Raw genomic sequence first — 24,974 nt, forward strand, 5'->3', positions numbered from 1 at the left:
CTGTAGAACACCTGCTTGTCCTCTGGGCACTTATGCTATGGAGTCCATTCCATTCTATTCCCCATCCTTTTAAACATCTGTATGAAGCTGCGGGGTGAGTTCATCTGGGGATTTGGATACTCAGCTCTATTTCTGTTTGTCATCTGTGTCAGGTGAGGCTGTGGAACTGCTGAACCAGTGCCTGGATTCAATAATGGGCTGAATGATGGCCCATAAACTGAAGTTGAATCCTGACAAGGTGCTTTGTCTGGGGAGATGGACAGAGTTGTACTCTCCCTGGAAAGTGGATTCATCCAGCCCTATCACTAGAGGCCTGTGGCATCAAAAGCTCTTTACCACCGACAGCTGATTCACCACCTGCTGCCACTTCTTGTCAGAGAGAGTCTGGCCATGGTGATTGATGCTCTGGTAACCTCCCAGTTGGATTACTCTGATGTGTTATATGTAGAACGCATTATACTTGAAGAGAGTTCCAAAGCTTCAATTAGTATAGAATATGGCTGCCTGAATTTTGACACTGTTCACCCTTGTCACTCCACTTTTAGAAGAGCTTCATTGGCTGCCTGTGCACTTCCTGGTTCAGTTCGAGGTGCTGGTTCTCATCTTTAAAGGTCTAAATGGCTTGATATTTATTTATTTATTTGTGACACTTACATACCGCTAAATATAATAAAATCCATCAGCAGTTCATAATAAATATGAGAATCACATTTAAAATAAATATTAAAAGCACAACATTAAAAACACTTCCACTTAAAATAAAAGCAGATCTAAATACCCAAAGGAGCACTTACTCCCATAGCAACTTGCCCGTTCTTAAAGATCTTCTGCTGAGATTCTTTTCCATCTATCTCTTCCATCAGAGGTACAAAGATAATCTACAAGGGAGAGGGCCTTCTTAGTCTGGTGCCAACGCTGTTATCATTTAGGTGCCAGGAAAAAATACTTTTATTTCACCAGGCATTAAAATAAATTTTACTGACTGCAGAAGTTCTGCAGTCTATGGCAGAAGTTTGGGTCTGTTTAAAAGTTTTATCTCCAGTTGTCTTGTTTTTGTGTGTTGTATTGTTTGTGCTCTACACCGTCCTGAAATCTGACATGATGGGTAGCATAGTTTCAAAATAAGTGACTGAATTCCTCCTAATTTCTTACAGGGCGGATCCTCTGTCAAATATGCTTCTGTCCTTTTCTACAAAAGAAGCAGCTATTGCCTTTGCTGAAAAAAATGGTATGTGGAGCAGCAACGTGTGCAGCAGTTGCTGACAGACTTACCGGCTTCTGCCACTGAATAAGACCATTGGGGGCGGGCTGGTGGTGGCTATCCACTTATCAGAAGGCCTCCCGAGGCAGTGGCAGAGGAGTGGGGCTGCTGCTTCAGTACTGCACATGTGCAGCTGTTGAGAGGGTAGTGACATCAGTGGCCTTTGCCAGGAGCTGCTACCCGCTCAGCAGCCATGTGCCTGCCTAATGCTGAAATTAGAGGATTCAGACATCAACCCTCTCTCATACAGCCAGAAGTCTCTCACACAGCCTGCCTTCTCAATTTGGCTAATAATGAAAATCACCCTTCAGTTTTTCCACTGGAAGTGCTCCTTTTCTGGCTGACTCCATTCTTAGTCTCGTTCCCTTCTTCCCCTGCCCCACTGAGTGATTTGTACCTTGTATGTCTATTGCAAGCATGCCAGGCAGGATTTCTATAATGCATAGTCTAGCCTGGAATGCCAGCGCCTGGCTCAAGGTGCTGCCTTGTTTTGTGGCTTTTGCTTTTCCAGAGCACTTCTTCCTCAGTGAGTGGGCCTATCCATGACTGACCAAGAAGGTGTGTCACATTATTGTGCAACTTTGCCAATATAGACATTTGCTAGAAGCAAATGTATATTATAAAGTTACTCTTTCTAGACCTGAACTGGCTGCTACAGGAAGCACTTAGGATCTACGGAGGGAATATCAGGGAATATCTCCTCTGTTTTGCTATATACCCTTGGGTAACTTGGTTATACACTGCCTTTGGAAGTGAAAAACACAGTTGATTTTGCAGAGACCATGCGTCTTAATTCTTTGTTACTGTAAGAAATCTGTATTTGGAAAAGCCTATTGAAGTGCACATTTGCATACTGACTCATAGAGTAAGCCAGCCTCTCCCTAGCCTGGTGCCCTCCAGATGTGTCGGACTAACATTCCCATCATTCCCAGACAGCATGGCCAATGGTCATGCTGGTTGGGGTTGATGTAGCTGTAGTACAGCACATCTGGAGGGCATCAGGATGGGGAGGGCTTGAGAACTCTCTTAAAAATGCTTGGCTCGAGTGTCACTCATCATGGTTTGAAGTCATCAGGTCACTAATTCGTATTTACAAATCCTTATTGTTTTGTCCGTTGCGAAGTTGGCACCATGATACTGAATGTGATTACTCAGAAGCAAATTCAATTGAAATCCAGTGGAGATTATTTCGGGGAAATATGTTTGGCAACAAGGAATCCCTTCTCAACACTTCCATTAGCACTTATGTGCAATAAACGTTTGTGATAAATATTGTTTAGTATTCTTTGATGCTCCAGTGCTATACTCCAGTTGCATCAAGTGGAGTTTGGGGATCATCAGGCTCCGTTTACACAGGGCTAAAAGTGTTTAACTAGCAATCTTCCTATCTGAACTAAAATACATTTTGAATGTGTCATTCAGTCTTAGCATCTTACAGTCTGAGGATTTTTGAGGAGTTCTTGTAAGCATTCACAGCCCCCTTAAGCGCTGGCATTAAAAAAAAAAAAAAAAACCTCTACCCTTTTATTTATCTCATTTCCTGAAAATATTTGACAAGAAACTTAGTACTCACTGAAGTGAGGAACCAAGAGTGTTGGCCTAAATCCGAGTGTAATGTGGGTGAAATGCATGTTTTCCCATATGCCTGTGCCAGGGCACCTTTATCTTGGCCTACAAGTCTCACTAATTCCATGAGTAGGCCTCCTGAGCACAGAGATTGCCAGGCACATCCAGTGATGCCAAATTATGTGGTAGTTTATGTGCTAGTTCATAACACTCAGAAAACATGGGGCCATTAAACTCATTGTCATTCATGAACTCTGGAGTCAAAAGTTGAAGTTGTCCCTAGGGGAATGAAAGCTAGTATGTAAGAACCTGGGCCTTCCTGCTTAGAGTATTTTTAGGATAACTTCAAGATAATTTTTCTTAAACTATTCCCAGTAATGAATTTTTCTGAAGGTATTTTTAAATGTCTTATACTTTTTATAAGGTGTCCCCTTATACTGAAGCTATAGCACCCGTTTTGGCTCATAAGGCTTGACTCTTAGGTGTATACACAGAGCATTTCTGCTCATCCCTGCTTGGTCTCATGGACTCCCAAGGGCAGGTGGAAGCTCATACATGTCTGTTCAGTAGCAGCAGGACTCACCTGAGCTGGTGGCATGACAGCCTGTATCCAATCTAAGGCATAAGAGAGAGTTCATCTATGCCACTCGGTGGGGCGGGGTTGTTCCTCCTGTGATACGGTGTGAGCATTGGAAATATATAGTCATCATCCAGACCCAGTTTCAAAGAGATTCTGGATTTATAAAGGGAGAGTGGTTTGTCAAATTGTTATACCACTATTCCTTGTCAGTCTGATTCAGAACAAATGAGGCATGTGAAATCAGTCTGATAGGAAGAGATCTGCTAAGCTGATAAAATGCTAGACGTTTGGGCTTTACTGTGGCCTTCCTGTGGTATAGGATTGTCATTTGGCTCTCTTTCTTATGGCACATTTAGCTGGTTTGCTTTGGGTTGCTCTGTGGTGGATGGAAAAGAGGGTCACTTAATGGAGAGATATGTCTACATTGTTAGGGGGATAGAAATCTTCATTTTGGATTACACAACATGCCTTTTAAAGACAGCCACAACTACCACAAACAAGATCTAGAGCAGCCTTCCCCAACCCAGGTCATTTCAGATATTTTGCACTATAGCTCCCATCATCCCTAACCGTTGGCCATGCTGGTTGGGACTGATGGGAAGTGCAGTCCAAAACATATAGATGAACCAAGGTTGGGGAAGGCTGATCTAAAGAATACTTCTACACATGCTTTTTGCTTTTCTGTAACTTTTGAATTCTTCTTTTTAAAACACAAAGCAAACTATCACCCCATCTAACCGTCTGTATAGAAGACTGACAGGATCTTCTCCTATTTTTTTTAAACGAAAGAATGTTACACCAATCCAGGTCACAGGCTTGGTCATGACAGATTTGCTGTGTCTTTTGTAGAATAATATCATTGGACTTCAAATAATTATTTTAGGTGTCCACCAGGATAATTCTTTTATTATTTGAACAGAAAATCAACCTCATTACAAACGGCTTCTGAAATATTCCCCTCCATCTCAAGGGTTTTTGCCATAGGAGGGGGATGGGGGTGGGATGGAGGATGACTGTTGTTCCAGAAGCACAAGTTCAAAACCCACTTGGACACATGGAAATAGTTGTGTAATTCTTTGGAGCTTGTCTTACATGTACGGGAATAGAATGAAAGAGGATCACTGCCTATTATTCTCTCCTACCCCCTGGTAGCCCTCAGAACCCAATCACAGACAGAGCTTGTCCTCATTGCACTTTTACTGAGTGGCTGAATAGTTCTCTTCATCAAGAACTTTTATCATTTCATTAATCCCGCCTGTCAGTCAGCAACTCCTCTTTCTCCTTGATAGTCAGCATTTCCACCACATCATCATCATCATGGAACTCCAGCTGCTGAATCTGAGGGATACAGTTGGAATAGGGTTTACAGAGCGGGAAAACCCCTTCAAGAGATTAGTGCCTTTTGATTCCATGTGATTTTTATTTGAACCTATGGAAGAATTGGCAATGTTCTTTGTCTACAGAAGCAGCTGATTCTGATTTGAAGGCCACTTAATACATTCTCCTACACTCACCTCTTTGTCCTTCTTGCTTTCCTTGTGGCATTGTGGTGCTCTGCTACCATGCATATTTTCAAAACTTGGCCTGACATCAGATAGAGAGGTGTAGATGCATAAGATTACAGGACTTCATGTGTCAACTGTCAGTACTGGTCCATCAGCAGGAGCAGCGAAAGTTGGAACATGCAATGCCTGAGATCTGACAAACCTGGGAACAGGTGTAGGTCACATTTAAGGCGTATCTGTCTTAAAGGATTATTGTTCACTGCTTTTTACAAAAGAATAAGCTAGTAATTACATATTATATATCAAATATGTTGGTTATTTCTTTTTTGTTAGCTCTTAAAAGCTTGAAGTTACATTTGTTTGTGTTGCACTTGCTCCGTATTGTTGGCTGTATGTGTGTTGTTTAGAATTCTCAACATGTTTTTTCCTAGGCTGGAGCTATGATGTTCAAGAGCGGAGGATTCCAAAACCTAAATCCAAGTCTTATGGCGCAAACTTTTCTTGGAACAAAAGAACAAGGGTGTCCACAAAATAGGTTGGCATTGGCTGTTGCTGCGTCTGACTGTGAATAAAGTCAGCTGTGCTGTATTTATAGTCTATGTATAATACATCTCTTAATCTCCTAATAAATTTGACCTTTAAACTACTCATGCATCTTGTGGTGTCTATTTAAAATGTTTTTGATGTCTCCAATTGAACCTGTTACAAACTTCCCTATATTTAGAGAGGAGATTTGGGGTGTTCATACCTCTAGGAAATTGCTGTACGTGGAATTCATTAAAAGGAATGTTTGAAATGATCTGCAACATTAAAGATCAAGCCTTGGCTTTTGAATAATTTTATAGTTCAATAAATATCTACCCTTTTACATAGAAAGGCTGTTAATAGATGTTCCCCTAGGTTTTTTCTTATGATATAGGAGAGGTTAATTGGTCTAAGAGCTGGCAGAAGTCAATATCTGCTTATTGTTTTAAGCTGTTTGGTAAATTTCATTTAATCTAAGCATCTTCCACTTTAAATGAACATTTCTGTTGATCAGCCAACTTCCCGGAAAGATTTCTTATCTAAATAAAGGCTAACACTGAAAGATTGAATTAAGCACCATATTCCAATGAACCTCAATTGCATTCTGATTGAGCAAAGATTGCAGAACCTTATTTTTTTTGGCACTTGAAGGTATACTTAGGGTGCTTCCAGACAAGGCTTTTATAGTGCAATCACCCTGCCTAATTCATGAAATTTTAGTGGGGTGGGAGGTGGGGGCAAACTAGACAATGATGTCATCTTCCACTTGTAACCCCACATGTTTTCCCACTGTTGCTTCCATCTTCTTTCTTGTCACAAAGAAGTCTGTTGAGAAAAAGGTGGAAGAGCTGCACAGTGTTTTTTCAGTGGCAGGGCTAGGTAAAGCTTCATTGCTTGCCCTTGACGCACACCAGCAAGATCAAGCAGCTGCCAGAGGTCTGACCAAGCTGTTTTTTTTTCCTGTTACTGCCATCAGGAGGGGAAGGAGAGCTATTCTCCTGAACAGACCCTGAACACTGGGGAGGAGATTGCTGTGGGGCAAAATGCTAGGGAGATTGTCTTGGCTTCTGGAAAGTCAGCAGGTTAACATCTCCCTGCAGCCAAGACAGGAACATCACTTTCTATCCCAGCATTTTCCACGGAGTGACCAAGTCTGATGGTGCCTGTCTGGCCTACATCAGAGTAGTCCCTAAGGATTACCATTGTTTCTCTCATGCTGCCATGGTATGTTCAGTACTGCAGTAAGCTGCTTCACTGAGACGCTATAATGAAAGCAAGCTACTTCTGTTTCCCAAGGGTAGGTGCAAATGTAACTCTGGCTCCCCAACTTTTCAGGAGTGAGAAGTGCTGAGAAAGTGGTTCTGAATAGTATCTTCCTGGTGCTCGAGAATGGGAGTTGCTGAATAGCAGGAGGGAATCGCTCCCCACCATAACCCCTAAAATCACGCACATATTTACTTCTATAGAAGGTTTCCTTAATACAAGGTTAAAAATTAGCTGAGGGTGCAGGTTGCCTGTGAGCCTCCTCCATCTTGTCATTGACTGAGCTGTGATGTGGTTTGAACGTTTACAACCATTCTAACTGTTAAGGCATCAATATTTATTTGATTTATAGCCCACCTCACCCCCAGGGCAGACAACAATATACTGCTAATGAAATTCCAATAACAATGATTAAGCCCTAAATGGAACAGAAGGTCCGCTGGGCTGAGCGGGGAAAACTTCTCACAAAACAGGAGATACCACATGCAGGAAGTAGGTAGCCACAAGGGCAGCAGGTCAAGATGACAAGCTGACTTTCTTAAATTTGAAAGGCCTTGAGCTTTGGAAGGAACTTTTAAAATGTGCCATAGCATTAGGGCACAGCAGTGTTACTACGTCGTGTAGTACTGGTGGACAGTTTCTAAAAAATCCATCCAGTAAGTAATATTGCAAAATGGAAAACTAATCCCCCTTTATCTGCAAAGCATTGGCATCGGGAGTGGAAGTCTAAATTTAGATTAACGTCAGCTTCTCTTTTTAAATTTTTTTATAGGAACGAGCTCATTATTTGAGAGGTTATCCGGCACTGTTAAAATGCAACTTGGTTACTAGTCAACCCATTGTACTTAGGTGTCAGCCAAAGACATTTATTATGCAGCTAATCCACTTGCTCTGAACCCCAACATAAGGGAGGCACTTTTTTAAACCAAGACTAGCAAAGAAAGATACAACAGGTGAACAAAACTACTGTTAGGGCTTGATTTGTTTTGAACAAGAAGTGCTATTAAAGTTAACTCTTTAATGTATCCTGTATATAGGTAATTCAGATGTAGACGATACCTCACTTGTAAGCAGTTCCTACAAAAGATGCTAATCTGCTTGTATCCCCTCTCTTAACATTTCGGACTGGTGAAGTTGATTTTCAGGTGGAAGTCTGTTTTCTATTTATTTTGTATTTGTTGTTCTACCCTTTGGTATGTTAGGCTGTGTGGTGGATTTTCACAATTACTTTACATCATAAGGGAGTCATTTATTGATTGACTTTATTTTAAAGATTTCTGTCATATGAATAGTTAAGTGGTACAGAAATACAGGTACAAAAATTTACCTCCATAATATGGATTTATCAAGATCAGTTCTTCCCCCTTGATCAAATTCTGTCATTTATGCCAGTGCACCTGTTGTTCCATCCCATCTTAGCCAGTTATATGGGTTTCTCAGATGCTTGTTAAGACTGCCTTTAGTATTTCAGCAAAGTGCTTTGTAGTGTTATGGTGTCACTGAATTAGGGCCTGATCTAGTGAAGCCAACATCACTATCTCTTACATAATTTTTAATATTGCAGAGACATATTTTTGAACGTAACCCAGAGCAGCTGTTTTATTATATATGTATGTATACATATTAACATCTAGGTGTGCAGTGGCTTAGTGGTTAAGACGCTGAACTGCACATTGGAAGGTCGGCAGGTCAGCAGTTCGAGACCCGAGTGCTGCGTGACGGAGTGAGCTCCCGTCTTCAGTCCCAGCTTCTGCCAACCTAGCAGTCTGAAAGCAAGAAATTGCAAGTAGATAAATAGGTACCGCCTCGGTGGGAAAGGTAACAGTGTTCCGTGCACCTCGGTGTTCAGTCATGCCGGCCACATGACCACGGAAGCATCTTCGGACAGCGCTGGCTCTTTGGCTTAGAAACGGGGATGAGCACCGCACCCTAGAGTCAGACACGACTGGTTGGGGACACCTTTACCTTTACCTTTATGTCAGTATAACATAAACAGAGATGGAGTTGACAGAAGATCTGGGCATTCTTATTATATAAGGGAGTACTTTCAAACCTCTCCATTCACATGGCTGAGAAATTATACCTAAATACTGTTTGAAGAACCCTAGGCATAGCTTGTAATGTTAAAGAAAAATTTTAATGTTGGGGGAAGCCAAATAAAACATTCAGGTAAATTAAAGTAAACAGTGTGCTAATGTAACTGCAGTGGAGATTAAGAAATGCTGGAAGTCAGCCAAGTGACAAGTGTATGGTCACATTCATAGAGCAGCAGATCCATTTTCCTGCCTGCATAGGTGAAGGGGGTCTAATGCTGTTTTGAAAAGGGGGAGATAGACAACCAGTGCTAAGTCCTATTGAGCACAGCGGGACTTACTTCCAAGGCAATTAGCATAGGAAATAAATAGAATTCAGTCTCACATAAGGTATTTGGTAGCTATAGAAATAAAATAACCAATTGTGGTGTGCACTTGCCCTGATCCAGCAAAGGAGGGAGCATCCATGGGACTTCTGCCTGTGTTGCAGATGCATATACCAATCAAGATGCCAATCCACATGGTAATGTATATCCAGGCCTCCTGGTTGGCTCTGTGTGTGTGCATGAGAGACTTGGGCTGGGTCAGGTTGAATGAATGGGAAATAAAGATTTATTTGGGTATGGTTCAAATACTCAGTGGTCATGCTGGTTCACTTCCCAGGAAGAAAAGAGATAGCCAGCTGTGCTGGTGCCTCCAGGTCCTTACCCGAGATGCCCGCCTCCTCCACCTCCACTGCTGTCGTCGCCGCCGTCTCCACCTCCGCCATCACTGCCGCTGCCTTCTCCTTATCCACCACCACTGCCGCCTCTCTTCCACTGCCGTCATCGCTGCCGCCACCACCTCCGCCATCATCACTGCCACCAGGTCCTGAGACCTGGACGCACGCCAACTCCTACTGCAGGGAGTCGCCATTTTAAAAATGGCAACTTCCAGGAATTAACAGGAGGTTGCCATTTTAAAAATGGTGCCTTCCTGCAATAAGAGTCAGAACACATCCAGGCCTCAGGAGCTGGTGGTGGTGATGACAGCAGCGGTGATGACAGTGGCAGCAGAGAAGGTGGCGGTGAGGAGAAGGCAGTGGAGAAGGTGAAGAAGGCAGCGACGAAAGCAAAGAAGGCAGCAGAGAAGGCGGTGGCGAGAAGGCGGCAGCAGAGGTGGCGATGGCAGAGAAGGCCGCAGTGGAGAAGAGGGAGGCAGTGGCAAAGGAGTTGGGGATTGCGGGGATGTCAAAGGGGGACCCGAAGCAGGGTTCAGCATCCGAATCCCGCTTCGGAGTCGAGTCAGGCCCCCCCGAATCATCCCGAGCTGAATTGGGCCCGCATCCGAAGCCATGAAGTGGATTCCGAGTCGGATCGGGTCGTCCCTGCACAGCCCTAGTAACAATCTAGAAATATGAAATTAAGGAATACATACTTTTATCTGAAAGGAAGTAGTATGTGACATTTAAGGCATAACTGGTTAAGCATCACACCAACTGATTTGAATATAGAAAGTCTCGCTTCACACATTATGGAGGAAGCATGATTCACATTTCCTGTTATAATGCATCCATTTAACATGCAAAGGCCCCCAGGAATCAAAGTTTGTATATAGCTGTATTTTATTCCCATTAGCTCTCTCAGGCCCAGGTTACCTGAAACATTGCCTTCTTCAGTATATGCCTACCTGATCATTAAGTGTTGCATCAGAGGCCCTGCTGCATGTGCCCCTATCAAGTAAAGTGAGGCTTCTAAGGAGAGAGCCTCCTCAGTAGTGGCACCCCAGCTCCAACTATGAAATACCCTTCACAGAGACATTTTCCTGGATCCTCCTGTATGCTCTTTTTGGCACCAGTTGAAGACCTTTTTGTTCACCCAGGCCTTTTAAACACTCCTTGAGCTGTCACTATTTTAGTATGGTTTTTTCAGAGCTAATTTTTTATGTTATCTGTATTATTAGGAAAGGTTTTGATGGCACAGTTTTACTGAAGTTTGTAACTATTGTATTTTTATTTTTAGCATTTTATTTTTTAACTTGATCTGTAAGCTGTCCAGAGAGTATTTGTTGATAGATGGCGATATTGATTCGATCAATCGATCAGAGGTAAATGACTTCAGAACTGGGCCTAAATATTTTCACACAGTGAATGCAGCATAACTGTGTGTTCTTCAGCCAAGTGCTGGAACCTGTAGATGTCTCACATAGCAATCCTATGGGGGAGGGAGAGGGAGGAACTGAGTCAGAGGAGCCGCTTTTTCCATTGCCCTGTTTGCTAGGGCAGAAAGTAAGGAGAATGCAGCTCCCCCTTGTTTTTTCTTCGCTTCTTCCTTCTTTTTTTTTACTTTCCCCTCCCATTGACTCCAATGGGAGGGAAATGAATTGTGGCAGTTCCAGGGCTGGCATAATCCTTCCCCTACTGGTGGCATGCCGAGGGCACTGGAGCTTCTCCTGGCACATCCACAGAATGTTTCCTTTTTGTGCACTCTGAGGTAAGAGAAGCACCAGCTGCAGACCTTTCCACAGCCTCATGAAAGACATTTGCAAAGTTGGGTCTCCCTTTCTGAGGGTGGGCTTCTCTCTCTGCCCTCAGAGGCGGCAGCGGCGGGGGGTATCCCCAAACTCCAATGGTTCCTGGAAAGGATTCATAGGAAGAGGGGAAATGAGTAGTGCATTTTTACCTACACATGATTTTGACAAGTGCCTGACTTTTACAAAAGTTTGATCTCTATGATGTGTCACCTGTGAATCAAGTAAAATTAAGAAAATTTGGGGGGAAATGTTTCTGCAGCAACTATATGAACTAATTTCAGAATTGGATATTTTAAGTTTTCCACCGTTACGTAAAGAAGATTACAGCATTCTTTGCATGCCTCCTTAGTAAAATGCTTGTTCGTTGCTATGACTTGATTTCTTGTTATAAACATTTTAAGTATGTATGGTTGAATGCACCTCATTGAAATTAAGTGTCTAACTGGATGCAAGTGAGTCACTGCTTCTCCCTTCAACCATTTATTTTGTGTAGTCAAACAACAAGCAAGAACTACATGTTTTGCTTTAAAAATATACAATTTATTGTAGCCAGATGCCCATTTTCAAAATGCATGTTCAATGCTCTTATAGAGAATTTTTGAATATTTTGTTGTATTTTTTTCAGATGAGCTGCAGATATTACCACACACACACAACTCCCACACAGAGAATTGGGTATTTCTTTCTCTTCCCCAAATTGCATGAATTCATTTAAGACAAATAACAAAAACTGAGAAAATGGTTTAACTTCCTGTGTTCTAGATGTAATGACTAGGGAGATAATGCTCCTTTGACATTAAATGCCTTAAAGCAGAAGTGGGGAACCTTCTGCTTTAAGGACCACGAGCCAAATCTGTCCCTCCTGGGGTCCCAGTCCAGACTACCAGGACTCCCCAGATGGCCTCACACTTTTCCCCTGGCTCTGTTCCATTTCCCCCAACTGCCAATAGTTTGGTGATTTCTTAGCTTTTGTGCAGTTTGTTTCCCATTCTAAAAGGTTGAAATGTCTTTCCTAAGGCTTAGTTACTGGCCTTAGGAGGGCTGTGCACAGACCCCCTGATTCCCTTCAGAGGCTAATTCTGATCTTCTGAATCAGCCCTGATTTGCTTCGGAGGCCGTTTTGCACATGATTCACTTCAGATTTAGATCTGAATTGAGATTCAGATACCTGAATTATTCGGATTTTACGTTTTCCCATTGACTTGCATTGGAAAACAGAAATGACCATAACATTTTCAGTTTTTATGAGAAATTCGTGTTCTTTGGGGACCTGGCAGCCCCAAGGGAGGTAACTGAACCTGCCAAATTTCAGACAGTTTGGCCCAGTACTTCTTGTGTTAGGCACAGGTAAAATTTGCTTTTTTCAAGGAAATCTCTCAAAGCAAAGAGCTAAAATTCTTCAGTGCTTCCACAGAAGTGCATGAAATTTGGGCACCTGGCAGCCCCTATGGAGGTGACTGAACCTGACAAACTTGAGACAGTTCAGTCCAGTAATTATTGTGCTAGCCATGCATAAAATTTCCTTTTCTCAGAAACTAAAAGGTAAAAACTGCCAGCCACACAGGGGATTGGAGATCCTAATCAGAAGGTGCTTAAGGTGACAATGAGGTCACTATCCCTAATCTCTGCTGTAGGGTTTTTTTGAAGTGCAAAAGTACTTTCCTTTTGTCTGTTCAGAATCTGCCGCTGACCTGAGGCTCTTATTAAGGGAAGAAAGTAAAGTTAAACATCTCTTTGGCTGCAAATTGCAATACATGTTACTTGGTAAAGTGACACTGACTGATCTCAGTGGGGCTTATTTATTAATTGCACTGCTCCACTTTCTCTACTTCATATAATTTTATAAACTTCCTCCCTTATTCGCTTTCCTTCTAAATTAAATAATCCAAACATTGAAGCCTTTTACAAAGGAGTTGTTCTAGCCCCCTGATCATTTTGGCAGCCCTTTTCCCCAGGAAGTGTAAGAAGACACAAATATTTTTTTTAAAAAGATACATATAGCCTAGTCTGATCATATTCTATGATGTACACAAGGGAAAACAAGCGACAGGCAAAGTGTCTTGGAAAAGTGATGAAGCTTCATATTATGTGTATTGTGTACTGCTTTGCCATATATTGGGCTGTGTATTCATGTACTGCTTTGGCCACACACTGTTTGCTTGTGCACAATAATGTGTATGGCACACTCACACAGTGCACGTGCACACACACACACACACACACACGACAAAAAGAAACGCAGATACAGAAAGAAAAAACTACAAGCTAAGGGGTGAGGGCAAGGAAAATAACACTAAAGCCTTTCTTCTCTAAGAAGAGAAAAGAGGTTGTTGGGGGGGGTTGTATTCTTTGGTTTTTATAAGAATATAGAGTTGAAAAATAGGAAGGGAAGGAATACTAACTGAGAAGTGCAGAGAGCCAAGAACAAACAGTACAAAGCAAGGAAACAAACTGCTGGGTTAAATGTTCAGCCCTGTTAGGACCTAGAGATGTCACTTTTCCAAGGTTCAGTTTTCCCATCCCATCTCCTCCCTTCCTTCTCTAGAAAGTTGTTACATTTGCTCAAACAGGCTGTCTGGACTTCAGAATTTTCTGAAGTGACCTGAAGTGCTTCAGCTGTCTCCGAACCACTCCGGACCTGCTTTGGATTCAGACCGAAGCAATCCAAATCACCCCAATTCGCTTCAGAATTCAGGATTCAGACCGAAGCGGTGCATAGCCCTAGCGGTAACAGCTTTAAGCTAAAATATGCTGGTACTGTTGATGGGGTTGCCTTTCCCCGACCACTACTGCAGTGTGGTCCCCAGGAGCTTCTCTGAAATTGAATTCAGCCCTCAGGCTGAAAGAGGTTTCCCAACCCTGTGTTAAAAGATTCATAATGGTGCGCTGTTTTAAAACGGCACGGGACTCAAGTCATTCTATAGCATCCCTCCTCACCCTGGTCTCCTCTAGATATGTTGTATCAGAAATCTCATCTGACCTGGATTCATGGGAGTTGCGCTACAACATATCTGGAGGGGATGAGGTTATAGAAGGCTGTATTACAACACAGGAAAGCTCACAATTTGCTGCCAGCAAATGTGATAGCCATCAGCTTAGACGGCTTTAAAAGGGGATTACACAAATTCGTGAAGGGTAAGGTCTATCAGTGGTGGCTAAAGTTATAATGGGGCTGTTCACACAACATGCTAACCCACACTTGGTGGCCGAGTATGGTTGTTGTTGAAATGTGGGTTAGCATGTTATCTGAACCCAGGACATTTTCTGTGGTGTGGCTTGTTAACCACCCTGAACAACTCAACAACAAACCATGGGTTCTCAAAGTGGCTTGTTCAAGAAAAATAAGCTATACTGCATAGTTAACAAGCCACCCTCCAAAAAATGACCTGGGTTCAGACAACATGCTGACTCACAGTTCAACAAACAACCCATGATTCAACAACAGCCCGCACTCAACCACTGAGTGGGAGTTACCATGTTGTGCAAACCCAGTCAATGACTCTATATAACCTTGAGGCTTACTGGCACTATGCCACTGAATACCCACTACTGGAGAGCAACAGTCCTGCTTCCCAGATGTATCTGGTTGGCCACTGTGAGTAACTGATCTGGTCCAGCAGAGCTCTTATGTGCTCTAAGAAGGATGAGACTTGCAAGTAGCTATAGCAGTCCATTAGAAAAAAATATCAAAAACAGTAGCATCATTCAGACCAACTGAAATGCCACAGAGTAAGTTTTCCCCTTCCTCCTCCTTTTGTCTCCCCTGCTCTCTCTCTCTCTGTCACTAGATCGTGAGCTGGTGTACTGGGACTCGTTTTTTAAAAAAGAATTCTGTATACAGCATCCAGTGCATGTAAAGCATTCTATAAATGACTGGTGACAGAGTGGTGAGCAACCTTTCAAATTCACCAGAACGTGAATGCAGTATGTTAAAAAAAAAAGGGGGGGGGGAATTAAGAGAGAAGATGCTGGTAGGTATGATGGAAAAGCCCATCTGCAGTGTGCCTTAAACAGAGCAAAAGAGATGCTTTGTAGTCTTACAATGAAAGCCTATGCCTGTTTATTCATGAGTAAATTGTACTGCGTTCAAGATGCTTAGAACTGCAGCCTCAAATAGGTTAGAGGGTGCTTGGTCCAAAGAGATCTCGAGTTGCAGACATGTCATGATGCAGAAACGATGGCAGCTCTTCCTTTGACTATCAGTAATTTCCAGACAAAGCAAGTACTAAAGTGTCAACAATAGCACAGGGATGTTGGAGTCATGCTGGATTAGGCCAACGACCTATCTTGTCCAGCATTCTGTACCCACAACAGCCAACCAGATACCTTTGGGAAGCCCACATCCTGGACGTGAGCACAACTTCCTCTTGCTTGTGTTCCCCAACAACTGCTCTGCAAAGGCTTGCTGTCCTTGATCCTGGAGGCAATACATAGCCATCAGGACTAGTAGCCATTGATAGCCTTATCCTACATGAATTTGTGTAATTCCCCTTGCAAGCTGTCCAAGTTGGTGGTTGTGCATATCTTTTACAATGTTATTTAACGTAATGTAGTCTTCACACCAAATTATTTAAGGTGGGATTAATTCCATTTATTTGGGCCTTATGGTGGTTAATTTTAATTTGTTATGGACTGGATCCAGATTTAGGTCCCAGGAACTAGGCTGGTGGAAGCAGACATCCACAGGACCCCTCCAGCTCCTGAAAATGCTACACAAAGGGCCAGAAGACCCTGTTGAATGGGGTGACCTGTGATGCAGAGTGGGAGGGGGGGATGTCCCAACATTCAGTGGTGGCGCCTTCTATGAGTGAAGACTTTCCATCTGCAGCAGGCAGATCCTGGATCCAATCCATTGTTTGGTTTTGGGTTTCAGTGGTTGTCTGCCCTGCCTGGGTTAAAGTTTTGGTTTATAGGCTGGCAAATAATTTAATTGCTGCTTTTTACTTGTGTTCTTGTATAATTGCAATGTTCTTTTATTCTGTTTGCCATTGCTTTGACATATTGTTAAGCCACATAGAAAACCGCATAGTAGAAAAGCGGCATGCAATTTTTAGTAAATAAAGAAATTGCACGTGTCTAATAAAAACAAACTCTGTTTAGGGTTATTACTTTACTTTGTTTTCGAGTGACATTTAGAACCTGGGATGTAGTAGATGTAGAGAAACATCGTTTCCTCTCTCTCAATGTTTTCATACCACAAAGGTAAAATGATTAGCATGGATTTGACTTGACTGAAACCAACGGCAAAACTTTTAGTGGCTTCAGTAGGGTTTAGATCTCTCTCTCTAAACAAGTGGGATCTGCAACTAAATATTGTAGTGTATCTTCACTCATTAACAGGAGTGCTTCAGGTACCAGTCATTCTCAAGCTATAAGGGGATCAAGCAGGCCAATTCACACACCCTGGAGCTAGTGAGCATGCTCAGATGTCATTGGGCTGTTTGGCGGGGGGAGTTGCCCCCTTTTCTTTTGTTTTTAATGTTTGTTATTTCTGCTTTCCTCAGGGGTCACCACCCAAGCAGGCTTATACTGCCCTCTTGTTTCTCAGTGACCCCTTTTTTGCTGCAGTCTTGTCAGCACTCAGCCACATGAGTTTGCTATTACAGGGAATTACGATAACAGGGTTTAAAATCTTTGGGCACAGCACAGAGTAGATCAAGTTGATAGCAGTGGGACTTGGGGCCAAAGTACCTTAATCATGGGGCCATGCCTACCTATGTCCCCTGGTATCACGTAAGCCCTATTCAGGCATTAAGAAAGGGGCTAAAATTAGAGCTGTCCTTAAAAAGCCTCTCAAAATTCTCCACCCTCTTTGTGAGCAGAGAAATTGGGAGGACAATTTCACCGAATTTCTCCATGGGGAGGAGAAATTCTCAACCACTTCTCACAGGTAGGACTCACCATTGGCAGGGGGTGTAACACAGCTTTTTCCATAAGGGTTTTTTTGTGCTGCCACTGCAAGTGGCAACAGCATCACGTGCATTGGCAGCCTGGCCCCCATTTTGCATGCACCACAATTCTGGGGTTGTGGGGGGTGGGGTTGTATCCAGCTCCAGGAAAGAGGTGGAGCTAGTGCTGTGTCAAAATCTGCCCTCCAGTATCCTGAAAGTTTTCTTCTCCCATGAAAGAAGCTCCCATTGTTCTGCCCCATTCTCAAGGTGTCTTATAATTTATTTTTGTGGTGGTTTTTGAGCTTACCTAACCACCCAAAAGCAACAGAAGTGTGTATACTTTCTATTACACATCTCTCCACTGCTTTGCAGCCTCCCAGGCTGCCTGCACTTCTTGATCTGGAAAACCCCTATGGGAGGAATTATCTCATGATGTCTACCCCTGGCCTTTAATTGGAGTGTGGGAAGCTGAGGAGGCTACAGGCTGCCAGAGAGATGATTGTCCAATGAAAGACAGGACACCCGCACATACTCTCAGCCACCTTCTAAGTAAGGTAAGCTCAAGCAACCTGAACCCAACTCATGGGAATTTCTCCACAATCTTCTTCACCATTGAATTTCTTTTCAAAAGCAACCTCTTTTCTATCACTTTGAATAAGAATGGTCAAAAATAATGTGGGATAAATTTTCAGCACAGCACCAGTTAAAATCAATGCCTGAGGAGAAGGAGTACTCCAGCCCCGTCCCTCTTCCTCACATTTGTTGCCCTCAACTTTTGGAGGTCGACAGTCTGAAAAGGTGGGCCACCTCTAATCAAGGAGGCTCTCCATGTGAGCCAGAATGCAGGAAAAGGGTGAGACTGGAGGGCGCCTTCTCACGCATTGATTTTAACCCATTTTTGAATGCCTGAATAAGGCTTAGGGCTCTAGTTAAAGCAGATTATATAACGGCACTTACCATCCCACCCACCCTGTCCCATGTCATTGGCTGCTGCTTGAGAAATGCCACAGCAATGTTATTTCACACATCTGCATGAATTAAATGGTACCAGGAGATGCAGGAGTGAAAGACACAGAGAAGAGAGAGACAATGATGTCCACACACTTTAGGTACTTAAGGCCTATGGTAAAACTTTTAAATTCCGTTTACTTTGGGGTAAATGAGATGTTTCTCTGGCTAGTGTCAAAAGCCCTACCAAAATAATTAAGTGGGACTTAAGAATTTAACCATGTGCCTGAGTCCCACAGATATTAATCTATTTTTTTCCTAGAATCTGCCCTTTCGTGTTTTTAACCTTCCAATGTGAGAAACTGTTATCAGTTATGCTACAGAATAATAATTAAGATTAACAAGATCAAGAACAGTCTTGTGAACAGGGCGTGGGGGAACCTGATAGAAGCAAAACTTTTGAGTCCTTGCAAGACTGTAAAAAAACACAGATTACAGCAACTGGTCAAGGTAACAGCGGTGGTGCTGGTTGTTGTTGTTGTTACCTATCAGAATGAGAAGTGTTCCTGGTGAGGCCTGTACCAGCGCTGTTTACATTCCATCTAGCTGAAAGATGGTGCCAAACATTTCAATACAGCTTGCTAATCCGATCATTATTTGTGTGCAATTACCAGCCTGATGGATGAAAGAGAAAGGGAAGCCATCTATCAGAAACACAGGCCGTAGGTGACAGGGGTATCTATCGTTTGCAACTGTACAAACAAACAGAAATGCAAGCTGAATGTACATGTCTTGTGAGCACCAGGAACCCTATATATGCAAATGGGTTCCATCGAGAGCATTTCTTAGAAGAAAGGCGGGGGGACTTTTGAATTAAGTTTCATGGAAGTCATATAATTTTAACCACTGACATGGAGGAAAAATTGCCTCATACCCTACATTTGCGTAGCTCCCTTACTTTCCTTTTTAAAATCTTTACTGAAAACGCAGGACCTCTAACACAGGCAAGGGACTTCCCAGGAGAATTTCCTTCTCTTCCTCCCCCACTTTCCCTTTTGTTTCTTGTCATGTAGATTTTAAGACCTGCAGGGCCCTATATTTATGTTATTACCATATCACCCTAAAGAACTGCCTCCTTAGGGCTACTCAGCAAATAAACAACAGCCAATTGTCTTTCAGTATTAGATGCCTTACATTATATATAAACTTAACATGATAAATACACACACACACACACACACACACACGACACAGAGAGAGAATTTGTATAATGAACAATAGGGTACAATCCAGCCATAATTAAAGATCTCTGTGCCCCATTTCCGTGGGTGAGCTAAAGCACATGCTTAAAAATCTTACATTAAAATAGGACTTGAAAATGTTTAACTTTATTTGGATTGATGCCTTCATTTCCAGTCATTTCCACTTCCAGTTGTCTGACACTTGAAGCAATTTTTAATAAAATGTGCTCCAGAATCTGCCTTCTGCGAGAGGAAAGGACCTTCCACGAGAGGACGGACTCTGTTTGCATAAGATCCCTCAGCCCAATTTGGGGGGATCCGCACCACAGTGCACCCCATTCAGCAGGGTCATGACTCACAGTGTAGCATTTTCAGGGGCTGGAAGGGCTGCCTTGGGAAGCAGTGGGTGGGGAAGCCCAGCATATATCTGGAGCCTACCCTGAGACTGTAATCATTTTTTAGGAAAGCTAAACACACTGGACACTGCTCCCCTTGCCTGCCAAGCTCAGCCATTTTGTATTGAGCAAGAGAAGCTCCTTTGTAGGTGTGTGAGCAAATGTGTGAAAGCATGAACATAGCAAGATTGCTATGTCCAGCTGATGAACATGTGCTTTGTATTGCAACAGATCATTGCCATAATCCACATAGAGACATAATCCACATAGAGAATAACCTATGCGAAAGCAGGCTATTAAACATACATTTGTATGTGTTTGAGGGATGATATACACAAAGGATTGTTGCACCTGTGGTTCACACTGCTAAAAGCCACATCCAGGAGCAAGGGATGCACATGTGCGTGCGCGCGTGTGCACACACACACACAGAGAGCAGTTAGATTCTTGTTCAAGGGGGTGGGAGGGCAGAGGGGGAAGGCAAGCCATATCAAGCTCCTCCACTTCCTTCGGGCCACTGAACAGATGAACATAAACATTCTGTTGCTATGCATAACTGCATGGGGATCCCCAGGTGCTGGATGAAGAGTGTTACACTTAGAAATCACTCACTCATGCATGCATATATAGTTGGGATCAGGACCCTGAGCATCCGTGAGCAGAGCAGAAACTGCTGGCAGAACAGTTTTTCTCTCCCTCCCTCCTGCAGCCACCTGCGAGCTCCCTAAATCTGCTCTGGAGTATTGGGGGACCCTCCAGAGCAGGTTTGGAAAGCGCAGAGGAAGCTGCAGGAGGGAAGAGAGCCAGAAAATGTCAGCACATGCTGTTGGAAGGACGGACCATGAGTCACTTAACCTGAACTTGAAGGGTTAATATGTACCTGAATCAGGTGGGAGGGGATCTCTGGGAGATCATATTACCTTTTCCTTGACTCCTCCCCCTACTCTCTATTCCTCTTCCTACTTCCTCCTGCAGGGGATGCTGACCATGAGGTTGACCTCAGCCAACTTACCTCGAGATGTAAGCTTGTTATATCTCAATTAAAGTCTGTTCTTAACCCACCACTCGTGTGTTTTTTTGTCTACATCCGTGGCTACTGATGCGGGGCTGATTCGGACTTCAGATTATGTGGCCCAGCGGCCAATAAAGAAGAAAAAGGCTTTCACAAGGAATCACCTGGAAACCTGTGACTACTGCCCATCGCATAGAGAAGGGAGAAAAATCACGCAGGGTGGAATGATGGCTGAAGGAAATGTACATGCAGCCATGGAAAAACCAGGCACTGGGAACTACCAGATATAGAAGTTCAAGATGGAAATGGTGCTAGTGAAAGAGGACTGGTGGGAGGTTCTGGAATTGGCTCGCCCCGCAGAAAGCCCCCAAGACTGGGACAAAGGGGACAGAAAAGCAAGGGCAACAATTGCTCTATCAGTCCAAAATGACCAGTTGCTCCACATTAGAAATGAGAAAACAGCTAAGCAAATGTGGGAGGCTCTGCAGATGGTACACCACAAGAACATAAATGCAAAGCTCTTCTTCAAAGAGCTGTTTAAAATGAGGCTCCAGAAAGAAGCCGGCTTGCCAGACCATATAAATGCAGTCTTGCAAGTTGTTGAGGAGCTGCGGGCAATTTGGCTCAGAGACTCCAGAGGGAGATGTCATGGCCATCATTTTGTGCAGCCTAGATGATTCCCATGAACCCCCCATGACAGCCTTGGAAGCACGCCCCAAAGCAGAGCTAAAATTGGACTATGTAAAAGCCAGGCTGATTAGTGAGTGGAATCGCAGAATGAAAACATGGCCGACGCCTCATGTAAGAGGACAAAGGCTAGGCCAGAAACTAAGGCCACGAGGGAATCAGAACAAGCCTTTAAGGCAAAGACAACAGGATGCTACAAATGTAGAGCCAGGAAACATTTCAGGAGAGACTGTCCTGAAAACAGCCACGAGAGGGAGCCAAAGAGCAACAAAGGGCAAGGCCAAGTAAACTGGGAGCCACAAGAGGCCCATTCCTGCAGGTCTGTTCACCTCAGGGTAACCAGAGCTTAGAGGCACAACCTAGCTTGGGCGCTGGACTCAGGAGCTAGCAGCCGTATGACTAGCCAGAGGGCGTTCTTCAAAGAACTAGATCACCAAAAGCAGGGTTATGTTTACCTGGCTAATGGGAAACAGATAAAAGCAGCTGGAATAGGAGAAGGCACCATAGACTGTATACCACCACCACATGGTGGGAAAACAAAGCTAACAGATGCCTTGCTTGTGCCAGACCTGGAAGGGAACTTGCTCTCAGTAAGAAAGCTTACAGCAGATGGATTTGTCCTACTTTTTGAAGGTGGTGAATGCCAAGTCTCCAGAGAATGAAGCTCGTGGGGCAATGCCAGGGGAAGAAACTCTTATGTATGAGATTGCTGGCAGCAGAGAAGAGGCCAAGAGGGCAGACCACACATCCCACGGCTGTTGCCTCCACCTCTGGCACAGATGCGTGGGGCACAGAAGTGTGGAGGCAGTGAAGGAGTTGGTGACCAAGAAACTCACTGCAGACTTACAGATCCCAGCGAGCAGGTCAAGGATGAGCTGTGTGTGCTGCATCAAGACCAAGTCCAGACGAGCCCCACCGCCCAAGGCAAGCAAGAGCAGAGCTAAAGAACCATTGGAGCTCATCTACTCCGACCTCTGTGGACTGATGGAGGCGAAAACCCCTGCAGGGGGTAAGTACTTCCCCACCTTCACTGATAATTATTCCAGGTTCACAACAGTGTACATCATCAAGCGCAAAGACCAAGTACTGAGCAAGCTGAAAGGGTTTGTTGCAGCACAAGAGCACATTCCGTAAGACATTGGGTGCCATTTGTACCGACAATGGAGGAGAGTACATCAGAAGAGAGATGGAAGTGTACCTCCGGGCCCAAGGCATCGCGCACCAAAAGACGGTCAGCTAATCACCGGAACAGAACAGTGTGGCTGAGAGGCGCAACAGATCACTCCTAGACATGGTAAGAAGCATGCTGTCAGATGCAAATCTACCATTTAAATTCTGGGGAGAGGCAGTGTCTACGCTGGCCTGCATACAGAACAGGCTGCCAACCAGGGCCACTAGTAAAACACCTTCCGAACTGTGGCATGGAGCTGAGCCAAAGGTGGGCCATCTGGGAGTGTTTGGGTGTAAGGCCTGTGCTCACATCCCAGAACAGAAAAGGCCCAAGTTGGCTGATAGAGCCATCGAAGGGTTCCTGGCAGGATACAGTCCCTACCATAAAGGCTACAAAATTCTTATTCCCCAAGACTGCAGCATCAAAATCAGCCGAAGTGTGCAGTTTGATGAGACTGCAAGGCCCAGCACTATGGAGCTGATAGAGGTAAGCCTGAGCACACCTGAGAGCGGAGAAGGGAAGCCCACAGCGCCCGAGGAAGACAAGAGGGCAGCTGACACACCTAATCCCAACAGTGAGTCCGGTGACACTGAGGAGCCCAAGCTGAACGCAGCAGAGCAGCAGGAACCCAGGAGGTCGGAGAGGGCTACCAAAGGCATGCCGCCAGCCAGCTATGGGAACTATTACTTTGCAGGCAGAGCGCAGCAAATCCAAGAGCCAGAGAGTTGGGAGGACATTGCCTCCTTGCCCAAGGATGAGGCAGACAGGTGGAAGAAGGCAGCACAGGAAGAGGTGGACTCATTACACCAAAATAGGACCTGGACCTTGACTGAACTTCCCCCCAGTCTCAAGGCAATCGGCTGCAAGTGGACCTTCAAAGCGAAGCACAACACAGACAGTGAAGTAGAATGCTACAAAGCCAGGTTAGTAGCAAAGGGATACTCTCAAAAGTATGTGGAGGACTATGATGAAACATCTGCCCCAGTGGTAAAGAGCAATACTTTTTATTGCTCCATTAGAGTAATACTGAGCATAGCAGCCAGCAGGGAGATGCAAGTTAGGCAAAGATCAAAACAGCATTCCTGTATGGCGAAATAGAGGAAGACCTGTACATGATGCAACCGCCAGGGTTTGTAGATTCAGAAGGGACAAGGAAAGTGTGCAAACTGCACAAAAGCATTTACAGACTTAAGCAGCCTGCCAGGGCCTGGAATGAGAAAATTAATGGAGTCCCAGTAAACCTGGGCTTCACCAAAGGGAAAGCAGACTCCTGCCTCTATACTTGGCAGACGTGGGGCAGGTGGGCATGCATACTGTTGTATGTGGACGATTTGGTCCTGTGCTATGAGCAGGAAAGTGATGGCATGGAAATTATGCTCAGACCGAAGCAGAACTTTGAAATCAAGGACCTGGGACCAATAGTGCAGTATTTGAGTATTAAGGTCAAGAAGGGGGACGATGGGAGCTTCCTCCTTAGTCAAAGACAGAAGATTGAGGAGATGCTGCTGGAGTTTGGAATGGCAGAGGCAAAGGGGGTCAAGACTCCTGTCAAGAATGGGGTAGTAGAAGTTGGAGCCATGAGGGCTGCTTGGGTAGTCACGGAGGAAGTAGCCACCTGGAGGATGATTGCTTTTTGGCTGTTTCTCAGCCCAGCAGCTCAAGGCCACGCTCTGCTCCGGCTAATTGGGAAAATGATAACAGCTGTGCCTGGTGGGAAGATTCAGCCTCTTGGGGTGGGAGGTGGAGTGGGGTGTCCTGGGACTGGTCTTTGATTGGCTGTTTCAAATCTGTCCTGAGTTGCTAGGGCTGGGCAATAAAAAGAGAGCTAAAGAAGGGGCAGGCATCTCTTCTTGGCCCTGACAGTACTAGGGTGTGCTGCTGGTCAATGGCTATCCTGAGAGGCCCATACTTTGGTATGTATAGGATAGACTAGCTAGCTTTATTATTTCGTTCTTGGGAATGTGTGCCTTGGTGATTGGTGTTTCTGGTTTTGCTTTGAGTATTGTAACTTGCTTGTAATTTCCTGTACAACTGACCACCTCTCCCCTTTCCTTCCTCTTTGTTCCTTTCCCCTAATAAACTTTTATCCAACTTCCAGTTGGTGTGGTGTGTCTTGTATAACTTCAGTGCTAAATACCGTGCCTATTGGCCTGGGAAGGGAGCTATGGGGTCAACTTTGGGGAATTTGTGGCCAAGTTGGGCCTGGCCTACCTTGCAGGGTTGTTGGGGTGAGACCAACAATCATTTACAACTCCCATGATCACAGATCACCTGAAGGGGTGAGATGACAATGTTCCACTGCCAGATAATCAGCAGTATCGAAGGGCCATTGGTAAGCCGCTATTCATCGTGACAGTTACCAGGCCAGACTTAACTGCAGCTGTG

The 24,974-nt window shown here is 44.2% G+C and overlaps 1 protein-coding gene across 2 annotated transcripts in view; it reads left to right on the plus strand.

Annotated features, from left to right (window-relative positions):
• Positions 1-5,716, plus strand: part of NDUFS4 (NADH:ubiquinone oxidoreductase subunit S4) — a 57,328-nt gene extending 51,612 nt beyond the window's left edge. Inside the window, exons 4-5 of one of the 2 annotated variants that reach the window (XM_084833209.1) lie at positions 1,155-1,228; positions 5,344-5,716. In XM_084833209.1, the coding sequence (XP_084689335.1) occupies positions 1,155-1,228; positions 5,344-5,447 (178 nt within the window). In that variant the 3' untranslated portion in view covers positions 5,448-5,716. The remainder of the gene's footprint in view (positions 1-1,154; positions 1,229-5,343) is intronic. The other variant, XM_084833210.1, reaches the window with a different exon arrangement.
• The last annotated feature ends 19,258 nt before the right edge of the window (positions 5,717-24,974 follow it).

The sequence above is a fragment of the Heloderma suspectum genome, chromosome 2 (genome assembly GCF_057233095.1).
Source record: "Heloderma suspectum isolate Gila_16-S chromosome 2, 16-S_ref, whole genome shotgun sequence".
NCBI lineage: Eukaryota > Metazoa > Chordata > Lepidosauria > Squamata > Helodermatidae > Heloderma > Heloderma suspectum.